The 20,618-nt window shown below is 50.8% G+C and overlaps 1 protein-coding gene across 10 annotated transcripts in view; it reads left to right on the forward strand.

The window, feature by feature from the left end:
• Positions 1–19,055, forward strand: part of IGFN1 (immunoglobulin like and fibronectin type III domain containing 1) — a 61,785-nt gene extending 42,730 nt beyond the window's left edge. For 4 of the 10 annotated variants that reach the window (XM_064399328.1, XM_064399329.1, XM_064399326.1 and 1 more), the window contains 14 exons: positions 460–732; positions 2,471–6,424; positions 7,629–7,753; positions 8,181–8,322; positions 8,792–9,088; positions 9,705–10,004; positions 10,872–11,045; positions 11,483–11,611; positions 12,044–12,349; positions 13,607–13,695; positions 14,792–14,987; positions 16,169–16,468; positions 16,925–17,251; positions 17,988–19,053. In XM_064399328.1, the coding sequence (XP_064255398.1) occupies positions 460–732; positions 2,471–6,424; positions 7,629–7,753; positions 8,181–8,322; positions 8,792–9,088; positions 9,705–10,004; positions 10,872–11,045; positions 11,483–11,611; positions 12,044–12,349; positions 13,607–13,695; positions 14,792–14,987; positions 16,169–16,468; positions 16,925–17,251; positions 17,988–18,001 (6,626 nt within the window). In that variant the 3' untranslated portion in view covers positions 18,002–19,053. Of the gene's footprint in view, positions 1–459; positions 733–1,479; positions 1,594–2,470; positions 6,425–7,628; positions 7,754–8,180; positions 8,323–8,791; positions 9,089–9,704; positions 10,005–10,871; positions 11,046–11,482; positions 11,612–12,043; positions 12,350–13,606; positions 13,696–14,791; positions 14,988–16,168; positions 16,469–16,924; positions 17,252–17,987 lie in introns of those variants that run through there. The other 6 variants (XR_010350686.1, XR_010350684.1, XR_010350685.1 and 3 more) reach the window with 6 other exon arrangements.
• The last annotated feature ends 1,563 nt before the right edge of the window (positions 19,056–20,618 follow it).

The raw sequence follows: 20,618 nt of genomic DNA on the forward strand, positions 1-20,618 counted from the left end.
TCTGGCACAGGTGAAAAGGAGCAGGAGGGTGATTAAGTGCTTTGGGTGCTGCATTTGCAGTCCAAAGGAGCAGGCCAAACCTCGAGTGCCAGTCTGGCTGTGGGTGACAGTGAGCACACTCCTTAACCTACCCCATATTACAGTTTGCTTCTGTGAGCTCAGATTAATAACAAACTCAATCCGAGTATCACACTGTAGGAACACATCAATGACTGCAGACTGGAAGCACATCAGTGCTGTGAGGTACAAATGTCTCAGAAGATAATAAAGACAAAAATCTACTTTTCTGCTTTTCTGCAGAATTGGGCACTGAAGCACATCTGAGTTTTTCCTTTTTCTCAGTAACCCAGTGCTCAGAGGCACAACAACCTCCTGTTCTTTCCTCCTTCAGCTGTAACAATTTTCCTTGGAGCACGGAGGTGGCTGTTTCCTTCCCATAGCTCTCGGTTTCCCCTGCAGCCATCCCGGCGCGGTTCCGGCAGCCGCTCTCCGACGTGCGCTGTGCCGAGGCCGGGGACGCCGAGTTCCAGTGTGTGCTGTGCACGCCCTGCCACCAGCCCCTGTGGCTGCACAAAAGCCACCCCCTGCAGGCCGGTGACAAGCACCAGATCTCTGTGACACCTGATGGCTTGACCCACAAGCTGATTGTCAGGAACGTGGGGCCCTCGGACAGCGGCCTGTACACGCTCGACGCGGGACAGGGCTCCTCCAGCGCCTGGCTCCTCGTGGAATGTGAGTGGTTGGCAGCAGGCTGTTCCCATGCTGTGTTGGCACGAAACATTCTTCTCGCTGCCTGATGGCTCAGGGAGATGTTGCTCTGCTGGGAAATTAATTGCTGAGCCTCTACGTCCAAAATTATGGCTGAGAAAACTGAGGGTGTTCAGTGTGGAGAAGATAAGAGTCCAAGGAGACCTTGGAGCCCCTTCCAGGGCCTAAAGGGGATCCAGGAGAACTGCAGAGGGACTTCAGAAAAGGGATGGAGGGACAGGGCAAGGGGGAATGGCTTCCCACTGCCAGAGGGCAGAGTTAGATGGGATATTGAGAAGGAATTCTTGGCTGTGAGGGTGGTGAGGCCCTGGCCTCACCAGAGAGGTTGTGGCTGCTCCATCCCTGGAAGTGGCTGAGGCCAGGCTGGAGAGGGCTTGGAGCATCCTGGGATATGGAAGGTGTCCCTGCCCATGTCAGGGGGCAGAATGAGATGAGTCTTAAGGTCCCTTCCCATCCAAACCATTTTGTCATTCCATTATTCTAAATCCTGTTTGGAAAAATGAATGTCTGGTTAGACCCTCTTTTCTCTTCAAATGAGACCAACTTTTCCCCTTTTAATTAGTCCTGACAAATCCTATTGGCTTGTTTGCTTTAGAGCTATGATGAAGTAGCACATTCTCCATCAGTTATTGGAAAAATGCTCCCCAGCTCCCCACATGCTTTTGAGAAAGCTGTCCCAGTGATCACAGTGCAGCAGGCAGGGGCTCAGGGAGCTTTTGATACTCTCAGTTCTATACTATCAATGCCATTCTTCTTTCTAGATAATATTTTTCATTCCAAATTAGAGTTAAACATGCTGGAAAGAGCTCAGAGGAAGCTGAAAAGGTGGGAACACAGTGCAGGCACATTCACAGTCACCTGGCTTATATTTGTTTACTTATGAAAGGTGGTTCCTTTGGTTCCCTTTGACTCTGGTTTCTTTTGGGATCCTCTTGCAGCAGCAGGAGGGGTCTCTCTCACAAAGGCCACTCCAGAGCAATGTAGGTTTCTGAAACAAAGAAATTTCCCTTGGATTTCAGTGAGCTGTGAGCTCTGATAAATGATATCTGACCTGGAAACCAAAGCAGTGAGTGACCTGCTCTCAGAACAGTCTGAATTTCACATTAATGCAAAGCTATTCACAGATCTGAAAGCTTTAATCCTCAGGTTGGGCATCCCTAAACCAGCCATTATCCAGGTGTGCAAGCTGCCTCCAGAGCAGTGAAATCCCAGTTCCAGGGTGGGAACTGATGGCTCCTCTGTGCATGGAATATTCTGTAACTCCTCCATAGCTGGAGGGTGAAGGCAGATGGAATTAATGAATCCCACATACAATCTCAGCCCCTCTAAATCCGACCTGCCTTGCTGGAAGTTTCTTTTTCTGTTATTTTTGGTTGGTTTGTTTGTTTGTTATAATGAGCATGTTTCAATTAAAAAACAATGCATTTTAACTAAAAATAATTGTCTTTAACTAACATTTCATTGTCTGAATGTGGCATTGAAAAAGTCAGGATTTGAAATTATTTTAAATTTATTTAAATGTATTGTGTGTGTGTGTGTATGTGTGTGTGTGTGTGTGTGTGTCCTAAAATGAAATTCAAAAAGTATTAACACATTTTCTTTGGTTGTTGATGCAGTGCATGTCCTATTGATTTTCTGTTATTTTGTTCCCCTCTTTTTCTGTAAATTGTAAATCTGCTGCCATGAAACAATGCAACTTCAGATGCCAAAGGAAAGAGGACACAGGATGAAGGAGAAAATATTGGAAGGGAGACATCTGAGTGGCTGAAAGAAACAATGGCAGACAACGAAAGGGCGAGGAAGCTTCGGCGCCAAGAACAAGCTGCTGCTGCTGAAGGTCGTCCTTCCTTTTCCACACCTTCTGGTGTGGAGAAAAGTGGCTGGTCCAGAAGAGGCCAAGGCAGCAGTCAAGGCAGGGGCCAAGGACACTCCATTGATTCTGATGATGGAAGCCAAAGATTTTTGGGAAAAGAAGGGCTACGTAAAACCCACATGAATGGAGAGATGGGGTCTGGGCAGTTTTCTGGAGCAGGTCTAGATGGAGACTCAGCAGCCAATGATGGCAGCATCTTTGGACTAAAAGGCTTAGGGGGCAGGAGTGGGTTAAGGGCTGTCCATGGCATGGACTCTGTGTCAGGCAGAGCAGGTCCTGGTGGTGCAGTAGGAGGGGCAGGTGAATGGAATTCTGTGGATGGCAGAGGTGAAGGTTTGCTGGGTGCTGTTGACATTGACATGGATGATGGAGAAGGTTTGGGCTCTCAGCATGACAAGGATGGGAATTTAGGTGATGCCAGTTACAGAGCTGGTTTTGGGGGTGCTGGGAGGTTGGGTGGTGAAAGTTCTGTGCCAGATGGCCTTGATCCTGATTCAACTGGAGTGGGAGCCAGTGTGGGTGATCTGTTCAGCAGGACTGGTCCAGGAACTGGAGCTGGGGGGAATGCTGCAGGTGCTGGAATGGCAGGAGGAATGAGGTCCCACTATGGCAAGGATGGGCATGCCACTGTGGGTGATATGAATGGAGCAGGTGTAAACAGAGAGGGACAAACAGGGACTCCCTATGGCAAGGATGGCCTGACATCTCATGCCATTGGTCACTTAGGGCAGACAGTCTCATTGTATGGTCCAGATGGTCAGGCACTGGCAGCAGGTGCTGGTGGAGCTGGTGCAGGGGGATTTGGAGTTCCCTATGGAAAGGATGGTCTCCCAGCTGGAGCTGGTGGAGCTGGTGTAGGAGTATTTGGAGAGACTTTGTATGGTCCAGATGGTCAGCCACTTGGAGCAGGTGTTGCTGGTGCAGGGGGATTTGGAGTTCCCTATGGAAAGGATGGTCTCCCAGCTGGGGCTGGTTTTGGTGGTGTTGGTGCAGGGGAACTTGGGGCTCCCTATGGGAAAGATGGTCTTCCAATTGGAGCAGGTGCTGGTGGGGCTGGTGGTGCAGGGGGACTTGGATCTCTCTATGGAAAGGATGGTCTCCCAGCTGGAGTTGGTGGAGCTGGTGTAGGAGGATTTGGAGAGGCTTTGTATGGTCCAGATGGTCGGCCACTTGGAGCAGGTGCTGCTGGGGTTGCTGGTGCAGGGGGATTTGGAGTTCCCTATGGAAAGGACAGTTTCCCAGCTGGAGCTGGTGGAGCTGGTGTAGGAGGATTTGGAGAGGCTTTGTATGGTCCAGATGGTCGGCCACTTGGAGCAGGTGCTGGTGCTGGTGGTGGTGCTGGTGCAGGGGGATTTGGATCTCCCTATGGAAAGGATGGTCTACCAGCTGGAGCAGGTGCTGGTGGTGCAGGAGGACTTGGAGAGGCTTTGTATGGTCCAGATGGTTGGCCACTTGGAGCAGGTGCTGGTGCTGGTGCAGGGGGATTTGGAATTCCCTATGGAAAGGATGGTCTCCCAGTTGGAGCTGGTGTTGGTGGGTCTGGTGGTACAGGGGGACTTGGATCTCCCTATGGGAAGGATGGTCTCCCAGCTGGGGCTGGTTTTGGCGGTGTTGGTGCAGGGGGATTTGGAGCTCCCTATGGGAAGGATGGTCTCCCAGCTGGAGCTGGTGTAGCTGGTGCAGGAGAGGCTTTATATGGTCCAGATGGCCAGCCACTTGGAGCAGGTGTTGCTGGTGCTGGTTCTGCGAGTGCCAGGGGAATTGGAGCTCCCTATGGAAAGGATGGTCTGCCAGTTGGAGCAGGTGCTGGTGGGGCTGGTGGTGCAGGGGGAGTTGGGGGTCCCTATGGAAAGGATGGTCTCCCAGTTGGGGCAGGTGCTGCTGGGACTGGTGCAGGGGGTGTTGGGGGTCCCTATGGAAAGGATGGTCTCCCAGTTGGGGCAGGTGCTGGCATTAGTGGTGCAGGGGGTGTTGGGGGTCCCTATGGAAAGGATGGTCTCCCAGTTGGGGCAGGTGCTGGCATTAGTGGTGCAGGGGGTGTTGGGGGTCCCTATGGAAAGGATGGTCTCCCAGTTGGGGCAGGTGCTGGCATTAGTGGTGCAGGGGGTGTTGGGTCTCCCTATGGAAAGGATGGTCTCCCAGTTGGGGCAGGTGCTGCTGGGACTGGTGCAGGGGGAGTTGGGGGTCCCTATGGAAAGGATGGTCTGCCAGTTGGAGCAGGTGCTGGTGGGACTGGTGCAGGGGGTGTTGGGGGTCCCCATGGAAAGGATGGTCTGCCAGTTGGAGCAGGTGCTGGTGGTGCAGGAGGAGTTGGGGGTCCCTATGGGAAGGATGGTCTCCCGGTTGGAGCTGGTTTTGGTGGTGTTAATGCAGGGGGACCTGAAACTCCCTATGGGAAGGATGGTCTCCCAACTGGAGCAGGTGCTGGTGTTAGTGGTGCAGGGGGAGTTGGGGGTCCCTATGGAAAGGATGGTCTCCAAGCTGGGGCTGGTGAAGGTGGTGTAGGAGGACTTGGAGAAGCTTTGTATGGTCCAGATGGTCAGCCACTTGGAGCAGGTGTTGGTGGTGCAGGTTCTGCAAGTGCCAGAGGAATTGGAGCTCCCTATGGAAAGGATGGTCTGCCAGTTGGAGCAGGTGCTGGTGGGACTGGTGCAGCGGGTGTTGGGGGTCCCTATGGAAAGGATGGTCTGCCAGTTGGAGCTGATGTTAGTGGTGCAGGGGGTGTTGGGAGTCCCTATGGAAAGGATGGTCTCCCAGTTGGAGCAGGTGCTGGTGGGACTGGTGCAGGAGGTGTTGGAGCTCCCTGTGGAAAGGATGGTCTGCCAACTGGGAGTGGTGGTGGTGCAGGGGGATTTGGAGCTCCCTATGGGAAGGATGGTCTCCTAGATGGAGCTGGTGTTAGTGGTGCAGGAGGAGTTGGGGGTCCCTATGGAAAGGATGGTCTCCCAGTTGGAGCAGGTGCTGGTGGTGCAGGGGGAGTTGGGGGTCCCTATGGAAAGGATGGTCTCCCAGTTGGAGCAGGTGCTGGTGGTGCAGGGGGAGTTGGGGGTCCCTATGGAAAGGATGGTCTCCTAGCTGGGGCAGGAGCTGCTCATTTTCCTCTTGGAGGTGAGAAAGTGATGGGATCTGGCAGTGGCACAGATGCCACACTGAGCAGAGCTCCAGGATATGCAGGTGGAGCAGGAGGAGAGGGCTTTTCCAGGGAAGGCTCTGCACTGTGGGGTGCAGGGTCTCCCTATGGCGAGGACAGGGGGTCAGCTGTAGCCACGGCTGGTGCAGGTGGAGTTGGGAGGTTGGGAGGGGATGAATGGGATTCAGTCCGTGGTAAAGGAGGTGTGGAAGCTGCTGGTGGACCAGGTGGTGAATATGGGCTGGATGCACATCTTAGCAGATCTTTGAGCGGTGAAACTGGAAAGGGCACCGCCAGTGATGCCAGAGGGCCAGGGAACAAAGGTTCAGCTGGTGACAGAGGGTCCCTGTCAGGTCCAGGAGGAGCCAGGGGAGAGGGCAAAGATTTCACACAGTTGGGCTCCCTTTATGACACAAATTCTGCCTTTGGAGAGGCAGGGAGTAAATCCCATGACAGATCTGTTGACAGGAGTAGTTCAGGTGGGTTTGGTCAAGGTCCACTGAGTTATGGCCAGATGTCAGGTCCTTTTGGTGGACCTCCTTCAGCAAACCAGAAAAACCAGGAACCTGACCTGGATCTTAAAGCAAATGATTCCCTGAAGAACACGGAAAACACAGCACAAAAAAGACGGAGTGTCCTGGATGATCTCAAAGGTACGTGGTTAACTGCTGACTCCTGGTCTTTGCATTTTGATACTCACATTCCTAATCCCGCAAAGAAATTGGATGTTATGGTTTAGATAAACACAATTCTATAGAAATTTGGTTGTCCCGTGATCTGTTCCTAATTCTCCCACTGATTGGCTGTTTGATCTTACACAGTGTGCTCTGATCAAACTGCCTTAAAGGTCTAAATTATTTTCTTTGTCTAACTTATCTAAACCGGGTCTCATCTCTTCATTTGTGTTTCACATATCATGGAACAGACCACTTCACAAACATACCACTTCCCATAAAGTTTCAAGGAGTATCATCATGTTTCTTTGATACTGTTCCAATTCAAAACTGATGGTTTCACTTCATTTTTCAAAAACCTGCTGTAAAGAACTGTGTTTTCCAAGGTCTGGAAACAATTTTGTGCCTGCTTATATGGGATTATATAATGTAAAGAGTTATTTTCTCTTGTTCATCAGGAATAATAAGGTATTGCATAGAGTAAGAGGGGAGTAATGTGTTTGCAGTCATTTGAGTAAGACCTGTGGCTCCACCAACAAGATGATGATGTGAAAATTGTAGGAATTAGAAATTTCAGGTGTATAATCAGAGGGGAATATTGGCCTAATGGGATGGCTCACAAGTTAGGAATTATCATTGCTAAACCATAAATATAAACAAGGAAGTAAAATCATCAAAATTTGGGTTCAGGGGGAAGGTGTGGGTTATATATTAGAGACAATATTATGATGGTAATGGAGAAGAACTTGGGAAGAGAAAGGAATACAAGGGTGGAGAGCAGTATGCCTGGGGCTGTTTAGGGGATATGTTGGGCAACCCCATGTGTAGTCAGTGCAGAGGAAGAGGAGAATGAAGCACTATATCCACACCCTGGAGCAGCCTGATTTATTCCACTGGCTGTAGAGGGAGGCAAGACGATTAGCACAGACATAAACTAGCAAATCCACAGCTGGATAATGTGATTTGTGGTGAATCCATTGCCCATGAGGTGGATGTTGATAGCTGATGTTGGGATGGCCCTCAAGGCACTGAGTGTACCTAGCTGGCCCACACTCAGGTGGCACAAAAGCCTATTCTGACCAGAGGACATTTTTTTTAAAGGCTCTTTTTACCTCACGTGCCCATGCAATTTCAGCTCTGTAGCACAGACTTAGCTTCTTTCCCTTCCTTTGTGCCTGTTCAGTCCCGCGCTGTTACCTCAACAAGCAGCTGGCAACCGTGCGAGTGCTGAAGGGGGACCCAGCTGAGCTGTCCTGCACTGTCAGCAAGGACAACGTGACGGGAACCTGGTTCAAGGACGGACTCAAGGTGGGTTCCTTGAGCTTGCTGTTGCCTTTGGGTAGCAATGCTCTGCTCTCTGGCTCTACTTCCTAAGGGTGGTGTCAAGGTGTCCTTCCCCCTGACAGTCACCTGCAGCCGGAGTGGGGCCCTGGAAGGGTCCCCAGAATCCCAGAGTGGTTTGGGTTGGAAGGGACCTTACGGATCATCCAGTCCCACCCCCTGCCCTGGGCAGAGATGCCTTCCACTAGACCCAAGCCTCGTCCAACCTGGCCTTGGACGCTTCAGGGATGGGGCAGCCACAGCTTCTCTGGCCAACCAGAATGTTGTTGTTAAATATGGATGACATTTGTAAGTCTTTTCAACTGCATTTCAAATTGTAGTCTGTCCAGTTTTAGTTTGGATTGCATTTTTTCCTTTTTTTTTAACGGATAGGTCTCTGTCCTTTATTTTGCAGTTAACAAGCATGGATGGAGTTGTCTTTGAAAAGAAAGGTCTTGTCCACAAACTGATCATCAACAAGGCTGAAGATATTCATGCTGGGAAATACAGATTTGAAGGTGGAGATGTAAAAACTGAAGCTTCAATTTTTGTTGAAGGTGAGTCTAGTCAAACTATCAAGGCAGCATGAGATGGGCTTTAAATGTAATATATTTACTCAGAGACATATTATTGGTTACTGAGATAAATTTATTATAAAGAATTACAAGATAAATGGGAAATGTTTTTTGTATAGGTTGGTTCATTTTGCATTTGCAAATTTAACTAGGGACAATTCTGCCAGAAACTCAAATATTTTTGGGGTGCACAAAACACTTTACCAGGGCAGACTCTTCATTCTTGTGTTTAGTGTGTTGCCTAGGAGAAATTTTCTGTAGTGAAAGGACAGTGTGATACCACAAAATTTTGTGATAATTATCCTGTAGCAAAGTACAACTAAAGGTTCAGATCCAAGTGTTGTGAGCTTCTAAGCATTACTGGCAGCACCATGAGGGGATCCCTTCCCTCCAAGGTGAGCCTTATCCTCCTTGAATTGTGGTTTTTAATGACCTTGTATCACCTGCTTAGATCCTCCCCAGGTGGACAAAGTTCTCCTCAAGAACTTGACCAGTGTCCCCACAGTGGCCAAGGCCGGGGAGGGGGTGAAGCTGCGGATCCCCTTTGAGGGCCGGGGGCCCATCAGGGCGGCGTGGCTGAAGGACAGGATGGAGCTGGGGGATGACACCAGGATCCGTGTGGACAAGACAGACACCTGCACCACACTGTCCATCTCCAGCTGCGACAGGAGGGACTGTGGGGATTACAAAGTCAGGCTCAAGAACGACAGTGGTGTCCTGGAGATCAACCTAAAGCTCCTGGTGATAGGTGAGATCCTATAACATTCACTGTGGCTTTCACTGTAAAGCTTAGGCAGGGAATCCATTGACACTGGTGACAACCTTGTTTGGAGTGACTGGGTATTTTGAGAGGAACAAGACTGTTGCTCCAAAATCATGGTACAAGGAAAGATTGCTGAACATGCTTCATGCCCTTTAGTACAAGGGAGCACAAACCTAGTTTGGTTTTTCATGGCCTAAGCAGCTGAGTTTTGAATGTTCAGACACTGTGGGAGATGTGACTGTACACAACATGCAAATCTGAAATAGGACATCAAGGTCCAATTCAGCCCTCCCATAAATGTCTGGGCTCCTTTGGGAGACCAGAAATGATGTTTGCCTGTATTAGCAAGCTGAACTGGTGCAATGCTTATGAGAACTATTGACCCAGGGAGAGCAAGGGCCTGGCTTTCCTTCTTCTCCATCAAAAGTTAGAAGAGTGCAAGTTTGGAAAAGGCAGTTCACATGCCCAGCCCTCATCCTACAACTGTGCCTGCATTTCATCAGGAACAGTCTCCCAGCTGGTGAGCAAGGGACAGTCTCTGCTCCAAACCCAGGAGCAGGTCTGGGTCTGGAGCCAGCTGTGTCTCTGTTCATCTTTCCAGACAAGCCACAGCCTCCAGCAGGACCCATCAAAATTGTAGAAAGCTCTGCCAACAACATCACGATCCAGTGGAAGCCCCCAAAGGACGATGGGGGCAAACCAGTGCAAAGGTACCTTGTGGAGAGGCAGCAGGTGGGCAGGAACGACTGGGAGACTTTGGGAGAAACCCCCAGGAGCTGCACCAGCTTCACCACGAGCAAAGTGGAGGAAGAGATGAGCTACTACTTCAGGGTGAGGGCCGTGAATGCTGAGGGAGCGAGCGATGCACTGGAGTCAGGGGAAGTGAAGGCTGCTGGTAAAGGTGAGGAAAGATTCTCATAATTCATAATTCAATTTGGGAAATTCTTTATCAAAGCTGACATCAGAGGAAACTCACTGCATTGTGGATGTTGCTACAAATCTCAACTTCAGTCTTCACACAAAGCTGTGGAGGCTGCCCAGCAAGAGCAGCAGTTTGTTCTAGGCTCTGCTGATGCTGAGTGAGGTGTAATTATTCCTTGGTCATGCTCCATTTTGGATTGGAAAGGAAGTTTCATGGGGGAAATGCAAAACGCATCAAGATCAAAGGAAATTTTTCTCAGTGTGGCTGCAAAGGGAACATGTGAGGCCTTTTCTTAACTCCACAGGCAAAAGAACTTATATGTGCAGCCCTTCTCAGCATGACCACTCCATTCCCCTGATCTCCAAACAACTGAATATTGGTTTTGTCCTTCAAGGAGTTTAAATACTAGAACAGGTTTGCCATGAGCACAAATGCAGTACTAGAGAGAGTTGTTCAGTTCTAATTCTCTTCTTTCTCCATTCTCATTCCCATGATTCTGTATCTTGAACACTTTAGCAGAGGGCAAAGAAAATCCATTTTGTTACCAGTTCCTGTTGTTGAAAGCAAGAATGCTGCTGATTGTTCATATGTAGGAATGACACACCCCACTGGCAGAGGAATTGTCAGTCCTGATGACAGCAGGTCTTTTGTGAAATCCAAACTTAGGAACAGAGTCCATGCTGGATCCAGTTTGTGTGGGGAACAGGATCCACAGCTTCAGGTCTCAGCCAGGTTTTCAAAGCACATCCATAGGAGTACCTGGGGGAATCTGGAAGAAGAAATTACACCATTTTATCTTTCCATAAAAACATGCCTGCTAATAATGAAGCCCTCATCTCTTTGTAGCTTCCCCTGGTGCCCCAGATCCCCCCGAGATCATCAGTGCCAGCAGGGACACCATCACCATATCCTGGAAAGCTCCTTGTAAAACTGGCACTTCCCAAATTATGGGATACATTGTTCAGAAACGCAAGAAGGGCACTGTGACCTGGTTGCCAGTCAACAACGTGCCTGTCAAAGGTGGGTATTCTGACTCCTGGAACAGCCTGGTGGATTTGAAAAGGAAAAAATGTCAGCTGGGTTTAGGAGCTGCTTAGGATCTTACACCTTTCACATCAACATGGTGATGGGTGACTTTGGAGGTCTTTACCAACTAAATTATTCTGGGATTCTGTGATTCAAGGGCTGTTTGATTTTGAAAGGAATACAATGAACACATGCCAGAAGATCACATGCACTTGGCTAGGGAATGGCAGGAGAATCAGTGACAGCTTTTATGGCTCCTGAGAGTTTTTCAGTCCATAATTCTGCCTGAAGTAAGGCACAGCTTTGTTGTGTCACCTTTCCTGATGGGGAACAGCTCCCCTGAGGCAACAGCTCTCCTCTCCCTCTCCCTCTCCCTCTCCCTCTCCCTCTCTCCTCTCTCCTCTCTCCTCTCTCCTCTCTCCTCTCCTCAGACAAGAAACTGAAGGTGACCAGCCTCAAGAAGGGTGTGCAGTACGAGTTCCGCGTGGCAGCTGTCAACGCTGCTGGCACAGGACAGCCCAGTGACCCCTCAGAGCCTGCCTTTGCCCGGGACCCCACCAGTAAGTGCCCTGCCCTGTGCTCTGCTTTCAGGGTATTTGTGGAGAGATGTTCTTAAATCCTCTGTAAAAGTGTGTAGAGACAAGGATCAGTAATTGGGGAATGTTTCATGGCTGAGAATCAGCTGGAGGAAGGAATGGAAAGATTTCCTGTAGGATGTCCAAGTCAAGATTTGGCAGATCCCAGTGTGGGGTGATGTGCAGTGTGGAGGAACACTCAGGAGGGGCCATGGAGTGTTTTGGAATGTTGCGGATTTACTGCAGGGCTGGTAGGAGCAAGGACCCAGATCCAGCTCTGAAGAACTGGGATGAGGTGGGGCAAGTCAGCACGCTGGAAATCCAGTGCACTGCAAGAATGTTGGGGAATCTCAGGCAGTGACTGAAGAGGGAAGAGAAATCCTAAAAAAATAGTTTAAATAAAATTTCTCCATCCAGAATCTCCAGGCCAAGTGCAGGACCTTAAAGTGAGCAGCAGTGACAGCACCAGTGTCACCTTGACATGGAACAAACCTGAAGTACAAGACGGGAATGATGTGAAAGGCTACGAGGTGGAGATGAGGCCCTGTAACAGCCTCAGCTGGACCAAGTGCTTCACCCTCCCTGCGGAGAGCACCTCGTGCAGGGTCCAGGGCCTGCGGGCCAGGGAGAAGCTGTTCCTGCGCGTCAGGGCCCTCGGCCACGGCGGCCCCGGGGAGGCCTCGGAGCTCGAGGCGTGCGCTGGAGCTGCTGCTGCTGCCGTGGGTGAGTCGGGCCCGGGGCTCTCTGCCCGGGAACGGGGCTCTGTCCCCGGGAACGGGGCACTCTGCCCAGGAACGGGGCACTCTCTGGGAGAGAAGCGGCCGGGCCGTGGCGCTCCAGGAGCTGCTGTCCCCAGGCCCAGCCGAGCACGGGCAGCGCTGCTCCTGCTCACCTCGGGGGTATCTGCTCACCTCAGCAGCGCAGTCTCAATATTGTTAATGTAATATCAGTTAATGATATTACATATGCAGTGCACAGTGCTCAGCTCATTTAGAGACTCCTTTGGACAAAACAACCCTCAGAACTCCATTTCCTCCTTGGATTTACATTCTGCCCCCTGTGCAGGGCCACACCAATCACCAGGCAGAACACTGCTTGCGCTCTTCCAAGGGAAAAATAGAGTTTCCACTCAATTTTTAGGCAGTTCTGAAATGAAACATTTTATTTCATTCTCTTAAATCACATTTTTTAATGCTGGTTTTGGATACTTTATTTTACTTTTTAATTGTTTAGTTTGAAAGTTTTTACAATTTTCACTTTTAAATCTTTATTTACAATCTGCAGCTCTGTTTTTTTCCCTGCTCTTTGGGAACATAGCAGAGTTACAGATATAAGAGATAATTCTGTGATGGGTTCATCTTCCTTAACTTGGATCCTAAGTGTACTTTGGCATATGCCCAGAGACCCCATTTATCAATAAAAAAAACTAAAATAAATAAAATAAATCTATCTAAAGCAGGTGTTCAGTTCTATACTGGAAACACTAAATATAATTTAGCATTACTGTATTTGGTATTCTTAGATAAATACTAACTGCTGTAGTATATTCATAAAAAGAGGAAATATATTTTAAATGCTAAAGAATACTATTTTACATAAACTCTGGCAGTTTTCCTGTGGATGTTCTGTATATATAAGCGTCCATTGGAATTTCCTTTTTCCAGACCCCATTTAAATACAAAAGATGATCCCTGTGATGGCAAAAAGCAAATTTCTCTGTGACTGAGACATCACATGAATAGAGACATTGTTGTGAATGTATTTTTACATCATTTTCCCTTGTTTAGTCATGGTGATAAAAAAATAGTAATGAAATTTGAGAGATGTAATTTCTGGGACTGAACCAGGGAGATTTTTCCCACTGTGAGTCCCTCACCAGCCTCATTCAGCTGGGAGAGGCACCAGGGGGTGGAACACTGTAATTGTCACCAGTGACTGCACCAACATATGCCTTTTGGGAGTAATCTTTGTCTCTTCCAGTCTCTCCCAGGTTACTGATAGATGACACAGTGAAAAGCTTCCTGGTTATAAAAGCAGGGAATCCCATCCGGGTGAAGATTCCCTTTGAGGTGGGTATTCAGGGCTTTGGAGGAATTCCCTGCCTGGTTTTATAGCAGACAGGAAAACTGAGCCACTGTTTTTATATCATGGAATTTTGTTTACAAGTCAGTGGGCAAATAATTTGGCTTGCCTGTGCTGTGTAGACTTTCAGGGTGAAGAAAACAAAGCCAGAATCGAGTCGTCAGTCTTGGCATTGGTGTTTTATGACATTGTGGTCATTCCTTAACCTCTGCAGACATGGCTCAGTGCTGTCCACGTAGCCTTATCAATGTTATCCTCATCTGGTACTGCTCTGTCAGACTTCCCAAATCAGGGATTTCCCTGTGACCCCCTCAGAAGGCCTTGGGGCACCATTTCCAGCAACACCTTCACTGGGCTTGCTCACCAAGCAGCAGCACTTGAGCTCTATGATTTGAGAACTTGGCAGGCACTGACAGAAATCTCAGTGCTTTGGAGTCAGCTTGGAACAACACAGGCTTTTCCTCATGGAAAATGGGGTCAGGCTTTTGAAGGGGCTGCCTAGGGAGGTTTGGAGTCCCCATCCTTGGAGATGTCCAAGGAACATCTTTTGTGTAAAAAGTGTAAAAGTGCTTTTAAGGTGGGGATGGGGCATGGGTTGGACTCGATGCTCTTGTAGGTCTTTTCCATACATAAATGATTCCATGATCCTGGGATACCAGAGGAGGATGATGAAGTGTGTGTATTTGCTGGCCTTTCTCCTAATCTCTGGGAGAAGAGACCAAAGATGGCACAATGGAAATAAAGACTTAGAGGACGTTTTTTCTTTCCAAAACCAACAGATCTTTTTTTTTCTAAAAGCAGAAAATACTGTCTCCTGAAGTTTTCTGTCCTTAATCTGACATAGCTTGTTTGACACAGTTCTGAACACTTTACTGCAATTACATCCTTAAAGGACAAAAAGGAAAAAAAAAATCGTAAATAAACTGTAGAACAGATCAGGGCTCTCAGATCCATCGTGGATCTGTATTTCTAAACATTACTACATTGTGGAAGTGCATATGTGGGGTAAGATAATGAAACTAAAGATGTAACACACAGTCTGGAGGTGAAACAAGTGGCTGTGAGAGTCGTTGCTGTTTGCAGGGATCTCCGGAGCCAGTGGTGACCTGGTTAAAGGATGGGCTCCCCCTTCCCAGCCGGGCTGCCGTGAGCACCGAGGATGGCAGCAGCCAGCTGCTGCTCAGGGCAGCCGAGCTCAGTGACAGCGGCACCTACACCGTGCAGCTTGGGGATGGGCTGGGCAAAAGGGAAACCTTCAGCTTCCAGGTGCAGATTACAGGTAACTCACTGCCATCCACACCAATCTACCAGCAACTCCCAGCCAATCCAGGCTGGGGCATGAAGGGACTGGGAGCAGCCCTGGGAGAAGGACCTGGGGGTGCTGGGGGGTGAGAGCTGGACGTGCCCTGGGCTGATCCCCCAGCATGGGCAGCAGGGGAGGGGAGGATTCTGCCCCTCTGCCCCCTCAGGTGGCACCCCACCTGCAGAGCTGCCTCCAGCCCTGGGGGCCCCCAGCAACAGAAAGATGTTGAGCTGCTGCAGCAATTCCAGGGAAGGCCATGGAAATGCTCAGAGGGCTAGAGCCCCTTTACTCTGGAGGCAGGCTGGGAGAACTGGGCGTGTTCATCTGGAGAAGAGAAGGCTCTGGAGAAATCTGAGAGCCCCTTCCAGTGCCTAAAGGGGCTCCAAGGGAAGTGGAGAGGGACTTGGGACAAGAGCCTGGAGGGACAGGACAAGGAGGAATGGCTTTTCACTGCCAGAGGGCAGGGATAGATGGGATTTTGGGAAGGAACTCCTCCCTGTGAGGGTGGTACAAGTTGCCTAGAGAAGCTGTGGCTGCCCCTGGATCCCTGGAAGTGTTCAAGGCCAGGTAGAACAGGGCTTGGAGCAACCCAGGATAGTGGAAGGTGTCCCTGCCCATGGCAGGAGGTGGGACTGGATGGGCTTTTAGGTCCCTTCCCACCCAAACCAGTCTGGGATTCCATGATTTACTGTGAGTAGGCAGAAGGCCACAAACTGAGTCTGGCAGGGTGAGCTCTGATGCAGTTTGTGCAGGCACAGGGAGAACTAGGGTACAGTTTATGAGATTGTCTAGGCACTTTATGATCTCACTTGTTTGCAGAACAGAGCAACCCACTGACTAAAACTATCCTTCCACAGTGAATGAGGGAGGTCAGCACAGGCTGTGGGACATTGAGCACAGCTCTCCCAGCTGTGACCCCAGCAGGAGAAGCAGCTCAGCTGTACCACCCTCCTCTCACTGCTCAGCCAGTGCAGATGTTGTGCAGCAGCAGCTCAGTTCACAGCAAATGCATTTGTGTGCCTGGAGAAGGAATGGCATTTTGTCCCTTCCAGTGATCAGGATGGTCACTGAGCCCCAGACATGCAACAGACTCCAGGATTTTAGGGTTCTGTGCCACTGTCCCTACAGCTGTGTCATTGTGTGCCCTCCCCTGGCAGATATCCCTCAGCCCCCTGGAGCCATCCAGCTGGAGGAGAATGTGCCCAACACAGTGACAGTGACCTGGGACCCCTCAGCATCTGAGCAGTGGGAGAAGAACCTGTATTACACTGTCCTGAAACGGGAATCCCAGAAGGGCCTGTGGCATGTGCTGGGGGACCTGATCTACAACAACAAGTTCACCTTCACCAGGGTGGTCCCAGGCAGGGATTACTACTTCAGGGTTGTGGCAAAAAATGACCTGGGAGTCAGTGATCCATCAGAGACTGTGCAGCCCTGGAGGATCTGGAAAAAAAAGGGTAAAACATTTTTAAGTATTTCTCTGTGTTGTGTTTTGTTTCTTTCATTGCTTCTAACACCCCACCCTCAAATGGATGTCTCCTCCTGGGAATATTCAGTGGCCCAGAACAGCAATGCACAGAGATGCCCTGAGGAATTCCAGCTGGGCAGGGAAGGTTTGTTCTTTCTGCAGGGACTTTGTACAGACAGACCCTTCATTGCCAGCCATTATGACATGCAATTTTCCCCAAAATGAATTCCCAGCAAAATTTAAGGCTTTAGTATTGTAGAAACCAAAGTTTCTGACTTTGAAGTTAAATGTTGGGTAATTCTGAGGAGCAGCAGAGGTTACAATTTATAGGTGCATGGGATCTCTGATAATTTGCAGAATTCCAGACTGTACAAACAAACCCTTGCAAACTCTGCAGTGCTGGGAGCAGTAACTGAGTGTGTGTTTGGTGCTTTATTTTTCACAGCTGAATTTCGAGTGAAAACACAGAAATACAGGGGAGTTAACCAGAACCAGCCCCCGAGGTTCCTGGTGCCCCTGAAGTCCCACGTGGTGGTGACAGGCAGCGAGTGTCGCATGAGCTGTGCTGTTGGAGGCCACCCCCCACCAAAAATCACATGGTACAAGGACAGCAGAGACCTCTCCAGAGATCCCAACTACTTCTGCACCAACGACTTCGGGGTGTGCTCCCTGGTGGTGCTGGGGGTCACCAAGCAGGACGCAGGGGAGTACATGGTGGAAGCCAGCAATGAAGTGGGCCGTGCCTTCAGCAAAGCCTTCCTTGCCATCAAAGGTAACCCTGCAGTGCTGCTTCCCTGGAGGATCCAGGGCTGGCACTGCTGCCCAGAGCCTCAGAAATGGTCCCCAGCCAGCTCCACCTGCTGACAAAGCAAGGGTACATTTGGGCTGTTTAACTGAGTTCCTCATCGTGGTTCTTGTGATCAAGTACCAAACAGAACCAGAAATAAAAAGGCAGATGGGAAAGACCACTTGATTTCTACATGACCCAGAGGTTTTGGCTGAGCTTGAGCAAATTTTTTAGAAGGAACAATCCCATCTTCGTTAGGTAGGATAATATCAAGGTTAGATTTCTCTCGAGTGCAGGAGCTGCAGAATAAAGACCCTGGCAAATGTGCCAGGTGATGGAGCATTGAGAGAGCAGCTGATGTTTGGCCAAAGCCAACACAAAGGGAGAAAAGGGAGGGACATGGTCAGAGGCATTGGGATCCTCATGTGGATGGAAGGGCAGTGGGATTGGCTGGGGATGGACTCTTGGATATACTTATGGATAAATATTGTTGGTGACTGTACCCCCTGAAATATCCTTTACTTAGAGTCAAATATTTTTCTTTAAATGCAAAATACCTTGCTGGGATTACAGGAGTGGCAAAATGGGTCAGTTAAACCCCTGTCACCCTCTTGCAGACTTTTAGGCCCTGTAATATTTCAGCTCCCTCTCACAGGAAGCTTTTTAGACTGTTTCTGATCTTCCTCACTACAACCCTGAGCTGCTTCTCGCTTACTTTCAGACTCCTCCCTGTAGCGTGGCCCTGCTGAGAACATCCCTGCCTGGCTCTGAGGATGAGAAGGTTCTGGTGAGGACTCCTCCATATGAAGGCTGTGCATTTATTGTCAGATGTTCTTCACAGTCTGAGGGTGTTATTTTTCAGATCCAGCAATTGCATGTTGAACATGATGCTGCATTGCCATCAATACTGGGGGAAAAAAGCTTTAAGAGCACTGTTTTGGTTTGTTTTTTTTCAATAATCAGGCTTTCTATGAGACCTTTAAAACACAGCTTAGAAGTTTCAGGAACACAGAAGATGAGAGGAAAAATAATTGGCCAAAATGAAACTTTCTGTGGAGAACACAGGTGGGTGGGAGAGACCATCCTGCCACACCACTCACCCACAATAAGGACATCAGGGATCTCTGGTTCTTTCACATATGCTTTTTCAAACCAGAACAATCACTTTGGATTCCTTGTGATTCTTTGCAGGTTTCCCAAATCTGGCAAAAGCAGTTCTGCATATGTTGTACTACCAGTAGCTGCTAAGTAGATTATCTTCCCTAACCCCTAAGTTTAAAAGATCTGCCTGCTCTGGGCAGGAGATGAAATCTCAGACCAGCCTGGCATGGCATAGGTGAAGCTCCCAGTGAAAATGCACTGGTAGGAAGGACTGGCAGTCTACAACCAGTGTGTGAGCAAAGCAACTCCCAAAACCCACAACACGTGCTGTACAAAGGCTGTGCCAGTCCTGAATCACCCCCAGCATCCCCTGTGCATCCCAACTGCACTGGTCATGGTACTGCGGGAGCTTTTCCCTTGAGCAGAAAGAGGTAAAAAATCCTTCCTGTCTGACCAGAAACACGGGGGACTCCCAGGGACCTCCTGCCACAGCCAGGGGTCCCCATCACCTGGCCTGGACAGCAAAATGTTCTGGTGGCTGTGGGAGGGTGTCACAGCCAGAGCACCAAGGGTACTTTGTGACAGGAGAGAGCAGAGCCAAACACAGCTGTGGGGCTGGAATGTTCTTGGGATTACATTTTGTACAATGTTGTACAGATGTAGCAGCAGTAGATAATGAAATTAAACCATAATTCAGTGAAATCTACCCCGGGTCTATGTTTATTCTGGAGAAGGAATCCCAGTCAGTTCCTGCATCCCAGTTTGCTGCAGTTTCACATCTGATGGTTGCGCTTGGTCATCCCTCATGGAATTGCTCCCGCAGCTCCTCCTCCTGCGGGGCTGCAGGCAGGGGACATCACCTGCAGGGCACATTATCCTGACTGATAAACACCAGAGATTGATGGAAACTGGAACTGGAGCTGAGGGACCTCGGGAAGCCCCGGCACAGCAGGAGCAGGAGATTCCTGCAAGTGCTGCTGAGGTGTCTGCGCCAACTCCAGCGACTGCTCTGCTGCCGCTTTACCGCGCGAGCTCCCTGCCGGAATCACCTCCAGCTGCAGGGCCGGTGTGCGTGCTGCCCTTTGCCGGGCGGGAGGGGCTGACTGACGCTGTCACCGCCCGTGGCCGGGGCGTACCGCAGGGACGGGGCTCCGGCACTGCCCCCGAGGTCCGGCATTGCCTCCGAGCTCCGGCATTGCCCTCAGGCCGGGCCCGGCTCCGGCGCTGCCCCCGAGGTCCGGCACTGCCCCCGAGCTCCGGCATTGCTCCCCGGCCGGGCCCGGCCCCGGCACTGCCCCCGAGCTCCGGCATTGCCCTCAGGCCGGGCCCGGCCCCGGCGCTGCCCATAGATGGGCTCTCCCGTCCCGCTAGCAGGTCCCGCCCCCTCGCGTCCATCACGCCACTGCCGTCGGTGATTGGTCAATCCTCGGGGCCCTCCCCGACCCAGCCAATGGCGGCGCTCCCTGCCCTGAGCCAAGATGGCGGTGCCCAGGAGCGGGTCGAGTGCTCTCTTCGCTCCTCTGTCTCTTAGGCACCCGGGGAGCGGCGGGCCTCGAGCGCTGGCTCTGTGCCTGCGGAGCGCCCCGCGGCTCTGGCTCTGTGCCTGCGGAGCGTCCCGCGGCTCTGCCCGAGGCTGCTCGGACGGCGAGCGCTGCTCTGGCCTCGGGAAAGGCGCGGGCACCGAGCGGTCTCTGAGGGAGCGGCAGCAGCGCGGGACGAGACGGGCCCGGGAGAGCCGAGCACCGCCGGGGAGGTGCGGGAGGGCGGGAAAATAACAGTAACGACAAGGAGAAACAGAGGTGGGGCGGCAGCGAGAGGAGCTCTGAGCGCGGGGGAGCGGGCGCGGGGTCACCGGGCACCGGAGTGCCCGCGGCGCCGGTGCCGCTCCTCGGGGCGTTCTCAGGGGGCTGCTGCGGCCTCTCCCGGCTCTCCCCAGAGCTCCGCGCTGCCGCTGGAGCGGCAGGAGCGCCCTCGGGATCTCCTGGAATTCATCGTGGAGCGGGGATTCTTTCTGGGAGAACAGCGGGCGCTGTTCCGCGGGCGCTGCCCTGAGGCAGGCGGGCGGCGGCAGCCCCCGGGCCGGGGCACCCGCGCAGCTCCTCGGCTTCGCTTCAGCACAGCTGTCCAGGACCTGCTGCACACCCGGCTTGTGGATAAATCTTGGGGATGCTCCCGGTCCTGGGCGCTGGGTCCAGTCTGGGGGGCAGCGGAGACTCCCCCTTTGCTGGGTTAAAAGGATGAAGGTTTTGGC

This window comes from Passer domesticus, chromosome 25, assembly GCF_036417665.1.
Source record: "Passer domesticus isolate bPasDom1 chromosome 25, bPasDom1.hap1, whole genome shotgun sequence".
NCBI lineage: Eukaryota > Metazoa > Chordata > Aves > Passeriformes > Passeridae > Passer > Passer domesticus.